Consider the following 6,000-nt stretch of genomic DNA (forward strand, 5'->3'; position numbering starts at 1 on the left):
TGCTCTTCTCTGGGATTTGCAGGTTTTTTAGCCAAACCGAAAACTTCTGGAAGATCAGCAGGATGAATATAAAATCACCAGAAGAGGGAATATTTACTGGAAGAATGGAGTTCAGCAGACTCCAGCAGACCCACAGACATGGACCCAGTACCAGGCTTTTCCTGTCAGCTGTCTCTCTCTGATGTCTACAGTTCAATAAGTGATAATGAACATGTGTGTGTTACCAGTTTTATTGCTGAGTGAAATTACTGCATTTGCAGTGAAGTGATCTGAGTCTCACAGCAGCAGCGTCTCTGAAACATTGGTGGGTGTAACCTCATCAGGACCACCATCAGCTCTCAGCTGGTGGTCGACCCCCAGTGACGTTCATTAACTAATCAAAAACAAATTTGGTTCCTGCCAGGAGAAGACGATTTGTTTGCCCTGATGAGGACGAGTTATTGAATTCAGGAAGTGATAATATGACAGATGAAACGTGTTTCTTTTCCTTGTTTATCCCTCAGAATCTGTGAATTTGATGCTGAAGCTAAAGCGAACAAGCAGCTTCTGCTGTGTTCAGCGTACACAGGTTTGCTAACAGTCATTCATGGTTCTCCCACTCCTAATGTGCACATCTGGCGCAGGATGACAGGCTTTGAAAACTCATTCTTCCACCCATCAAAGTCCAGCCTTCATACAACATAAAGCTCTGTCATCGGTGCATGTTGTAATTAATCACACCCGAGCCCTGTCTGCAGCACGACAACTACCTGACACACTAACCATGACATGCAACCTCCTCTGACACAAACTCAGGACAAACGTGTGCTTGAAGGCATGTTTGTACATTCAGTGCTTCCTCCTGAGAAGTTCAGTCAATAGAAGCATCACAGCCGCTCACAGGGGAGGAGCAGCTTCCTGCACGGGCCCGGCCATCCTGCTGCTCTTTTCCAGCATTTTCTGCTGCCTGCTATAGGCTGCTCTGCCGCATCCTTCCAACCTGAATCGAGCCCCCCCCCACCTGCCCAACACACACACAGCAGTGTTACTCTGCCTAATAATAACACACTCCTCTAAACAAGCCTTTTCTCTCAGATTCTCAATGAATTATTCACAGCCATTCAGAGCCGTCCCTGTAAACCCGAGAGTCCTCACTGCATCAGCAGAATGGATCCAGGACCAGAGCTGCGACGGGCGGCAGAGGAAGCTATAAATACCCCCATTCAGCACCCCTCCCTCATTCTCCCCCTCCTCACTGAGCAGCACTGCAGCCTCCTTCCTCTGGCTCGAACTCCTTTATGAGAGCGAGGCTCACCGGTTATGTCATCGCTCCCACTCCACGCAGCGTGGACGCTGCTGCTCACCCACTTTCTCTCAGCTCCCTGCTGCACATGTGCACAACTTACTGCGGCCCGACACAGTGCTGCACACACGAGAACAAGCACGCGCACACACAAACACACAAACACACGAACGGTTCTCGGATAGACTCGGAGGCCGCTGAGAGCAGGAGCTGTCCGCGGTGCTGAACCTCTGACAGCCAGCAGCAGATTCAACTTTCACCCGCACCCCAAAGCCCAGAGCCGCCTGCACCTGCCCGCCTGTAGCACCTCGCAGGTCACGTGTTCACTCGGGTGTAGCCTAAATAAGCGCCTCCATCAACCCACCTTACACAGCTGGAAGTTTTCCGACACCAGCGTCTCCTGGACGTCGATCTCCTTCGGAGTTGGAGCCGCCGTGGGAGTCCCGGCCGCGCTGCCGCACGACGGAGAGCCCACAGTGGCTCCCGGGGAGGAGGTGGTCAGGCCGTCCAGCACCTTCCGGAACTTCTTCATTTCGTTCCCCGCGTGTCGGGCTCTGTTTTCAGGTTAGGGGTAAAGAGGTGAGCGGCACAGCGGTGCTCTCTGCGCTGTCCGAGTGTCCACTGTCACGCGCGATCCCAGCGGTTTAAGCAGCTAAAGAAACAAAGCTGTGTTCCTGCAGCAGTGCCGGGGCACTAACAGGGACCCCCACCCCCGTCTCTCTCTCTCTCTTAGGTGCAATTTAAAAAGTCACAGAGGCTCCTCATCGTGCTCTCTGACGTTTGTCCACGTGAAACGAGCGAGTCCGTGGCACTCTGCTGCGGGGATCCCAGCCAACGTTGCAGATGCAGCTCACCTGTCTCACAGCAGAGCGCGAGAGGAACTACACAACTTCTGCATCCCGGAGGAACATGCGCTCCCGAGCCTGCAGACAAACCCGGGCAGCGAGCGGCGGCGTGCACACGCACATGTCACACGCAGGTGCACGACACCAAAAATAATCAGAGCAAAGAAGAAGTGAACTTTGCTCCTCCGCCCCGCCCTCCCCGAAAACCCCACAACACCGTGGCCGCCAACAACAGGAAGAGGAGCCAGCGGACGGAAGGCGCAGAGGCGCTGCAGTTAACCGAGGCTGGAGTCCTCAGCGAGGCCACAGAACACAGCAGTCAGCACGGAGGAGAAGGAAGAGAAACACGGACAGCCTGTTCTCGCGTGGATCGCGTGGGGCGGGCTCGGGGCGGTCTGTGGATCGAAGTGAAGCGGTGTGTAGTCTCGTCCAGCTGTTTCTCCCTGCAGCCCAGAGACCAGAGGCAGGAGCTGTCCGCGGTGCTGAAACACCACCACCACCAGCAGCCCCGCCCCCACCCACCGCTCTCTCTCTCCCCTCTCTCTCCCCGCCTTCTCGTCAGTGATTGGTTGCCCGGCTCTGAAGCAGCGAAGAGCAGAGCGATAAAGGAGCAGTTCACTAATCCCAGCAGGGCAGCCTCAGATCCGGTTAAACCGTCAGTCACTCCGGTGCAGGTCTCAACAGGAGCAAGTTTGAACTATTAATGTTTAAAAATCAAGATTTATTTTAACCTTTAAGGTGTAAATTACCTCAACATTCAGGTCACAGCTGCTGGATGTCAGTGAGGTTTTTAAAGCTGCTGCTTAAAAATGTTGGAGAGCTGAGGTGGAACATTTATTATTCTTTATTTTCATCTTTCCCTGTGTGTTCATGCTGGTTTATGTCCTTTATAGAAATGGATTTTGTCTCCTGTAACGTGCTTGATGTTCTAAAGGATGCTGCACAGTTATTAAACCACCGACCGGTTTGTTTCCACCACATTAATGTGTACACTACATTACATATGCGCATACATGTGTTAAAATATTTAGTTTTATGAAAATCATCATCACCTTTATTTATAAAGCATTTTAAAACAACCACAGCTGACACAAAGTGCTGTACATTGGAACTATATAATAAAATTACATAATATGTAAATAAAATCCAAATAAAAGAAAAAGTAAAATAATTAATTAAATGACTAATTTAATTACAAGAGAAACTAAGTGTCCCTGTGGTTAAAAGCCAAAGAATGAAGTGGGTTTTATGACGTGATTTAAAAGTGGAAGGCTCCTCTCTAATCTGCAAATTATTCCATGATTTCAGTTCCATAAATGTTACTGAAACATGAAGCACAGACTGACGATGTGATGATGCTGATGGAGAAGTGCAGTAAAAAGTGCTTTAATATCTCTGGTTCCAGTTTGTTCTTGGTTTTTAATGGTGTGAATGTGATTTTGCATGTTTCAGTAACCAGAGCATCACTGAGAGTTCAGACTGGTCCAGGAGATGCTCCCTCATCATGTCAGGTTTCTTTCCAAATTCTTACTTTAATTAGTCCAACAGGTCAGAGCTCTGATGTCACTGACTGCCTCACCCAGCTGCTAACAGGGACATCTGCCAGTTATTTAGCTACCAAAACATCAAAGAATCAAAGGAAAGCAACTTCTCATCATTTCATACAATATTAAGCACGATGTAGTACAGTGGGGGGAGGGGCATGTTAACTATTAACAATGACAACAAATCTTCGTTCTTACTTACCTACCGTTCGTGTTGAACGCTGATGTTGCGTAAGCACTTCCCTCAGCAGCCGCTGCCCCGGGCGACACTTGATGTTATTGAGTCAGCACGGCGCACACGCTCGCCTCTGTTCTGCTCTCCAAAAAGCAGCGCTTTGTGAGCTGTGTCGCTCAGATCTTACAACACAGCCCACGAGCTGTAATAGCCCCGAGATTCCTCTGTACGTGAATCTTTTATTCGTTTACGTTGAAAATATATAAACTGTTATGTTGTGACACAGGTTGGCGCGTGAGAGGCTGTAGAAGCTAAATGGCAGAGATGTGGCATAATTGGAAGCGACTTTAATCTTTCTGCTCAAACAGCAAATTGAATTGCTTTCACACGTGAAGTGCACACGAGCTCCACGGAGGCTCATTTCCAAACCCAATTATTCAGCTCTTAAGCACCTTTACTCAGCACTGAGCTGGGGTCATTTCAGCGTCCGCCGAACAGATCTGTGAAAAAGCCAAAGAATAAGTGTGATAACAAACACATCCTGTCAGCGTGGAGCATAAAACTGCAATGACTGCAGTGTGGTTCCAGAACAATGACATACTGGGTAAACTGGAATGACTCCTCAGAAGTTCTAGTCGATCTTCCAAAAGCACGCTAACAGGCCTGCTCCATCACCATGCTAGCCTGACTCATGTTTGCATTTTCCCAGCTTATTATCAAAAAAGTCTTCCTGGAACCACAGACTGTATACAGAAGATGGTCACTCACTGGTTAGGAGCTTTGACTGTTGCCAGTTTGCTGTTTGAAACCAGTGGACCTGAAACCAAGGAACAGCCCCCCTGTACGGCAGCGACCTGTCGATCACAAAATACCTTTTTAAAGCATCTCCTGTCATTTTTCTTCGTCTAATAGTCCTCATCGCTTACAAAGTGAACATGGTGTAAAGGTCAGTCCGGCCTGGGAGCGAGGTTCTAAACGTCACGAGAAAACTGCTTCCTGAGGTCAAACACTGTGAGCTGAGGGTCATTTTATACCAGAGCAGCAAAGCTCTGTGTAGCTCATTAAAACCACTGCTGACTGTAACTCAGGCTCAAACACCCCAAATACTCGAATAACTAACTCATTAATATCAAAAGGTCAAAGGTCAAGCTCATTTAAAGAGGCTGGTGTAAATCAAATGGTTCATAGATATTTGGCATCATTTTCTTGGTCGCGGGGACTCAAAAACAGCAGTCCGTGTAACTCACGTGTTCCTCGATACACGAGGACGCTGCCTTTGGGCTCTTTTCATGATGTGTCCTCCGTCTGTCCACGTAACGCTGCTGTAAGCTGCCCTCAAAGCGCTGCCATCGTTCCCCTTTAATGTGGCGTGTGAGGCAAATACAAAGAGATGGAGGCAGCAGAGTGTCTGTGTCCTGTTTACTGCACCTCGAGTGACAGCCAATACATACAAATACAGAAAGTGATGTTTTCTCAGATTCAGAGACAACACTGTTTGCAAATGTGCATCCACGGGCAGCTTTGTTTTGGATGGCACATGGTAATTAGGCTGCTGGCTAATTTAGGGCCAGAGATAATTATCATCCTTCACTGAAGATTAGAAACAGAGGAAAAAATATTTAGCATTTAGAGAACATTTGCTGAAGACTGCTGATATGATGATGGTGGTATAAAAACCGTGCTGGATGAATTATTATTTATCAGTTACAAAGTGCCTCACATACAGCTCTGTCTTCATGAAATGAGATGAGCAGGATGCTACTGTGTAAAGACTCGTGTCAGAATCCTGCAGAAGCTTCGCTGCCGTGACCGCCTGAGGAAAAGCAGCAAGTGTGAATGTCTGACCTCTGCATCACAGGAGTACTTCCCCTCTGCTCCATCAGCTTCCTCTCACAGACGATCGGTGCACACTCGTTTTGGACAGCAAATGTCACTAAAAGTCGATCCAAGGATCCATCAGCACCGTAAATGTTGAAATAAATAAATGAATGGATGGGATGTAGCATTAATATCATAAAATATGCACAGGATTAACTGGAAGCGCTGCAGCCGTCCCAGCAGCTTCGGGTTAAGAGACGAGGCGTTGTTGTCCTGCTGCGATCGGGAACTTTACTTCTACGAGGAGAAACGAGAGCATCGTAATACGGAAACACC

At 48.2% G+C, this 6,000-nt stretch overlaps 1 protein-coding gene across 16 annotated transcripts in view; it reads right to left on the reverse strand.

The window, feature by feature from the left end:
* The window catches only part of stxbp5l (syntaxin binding protein 5-like), a 126,674-nt gene extending 124,035 nt beyond the window's left edge, over nt 1-2,639 (reverse strand). For 7 of the 16 annotated variants that reach the window (XM_040027802.1, XM_040027800.1, XM_040027798.1 and 4 more), the window contains exon 1: nt 1,647-2,638. In XM_040027802.1, the coding sequence (XP_039883736.1) occupies nt 1,647-1,814 (168 nt within the window). In that variant the 5' untranslated portion in view covers nt 1,815-2,638. Of the gene's footprint in view, nt 1-1,646 lie in introns of all 16 variants that reach the window. The other 9 variants (XM_040027793.1, XM_040027791.1, XM_040027792.1 and 6 more) reach the window with 2 other exon arrangements.
* Nucleotides 2,640-6,000: the final 3,361 nt, after the last annotated feature.

Source organism: Simochromis diagramma, unplaced genomic scaffold, assembly GCF_900408965.1.
Source record: "Simochromis diagramma unplaced genomic scaffold, fSimDia1.1 OVJJ01000343.1, whole genome shotgun sequence".
Classification (NCBI taxonomy): Eukaryota; Metazoa; Chordata; class Actinopteri; order Cichliformes; family Cichlidae; genus Simochromis; species Simochromis diagramma.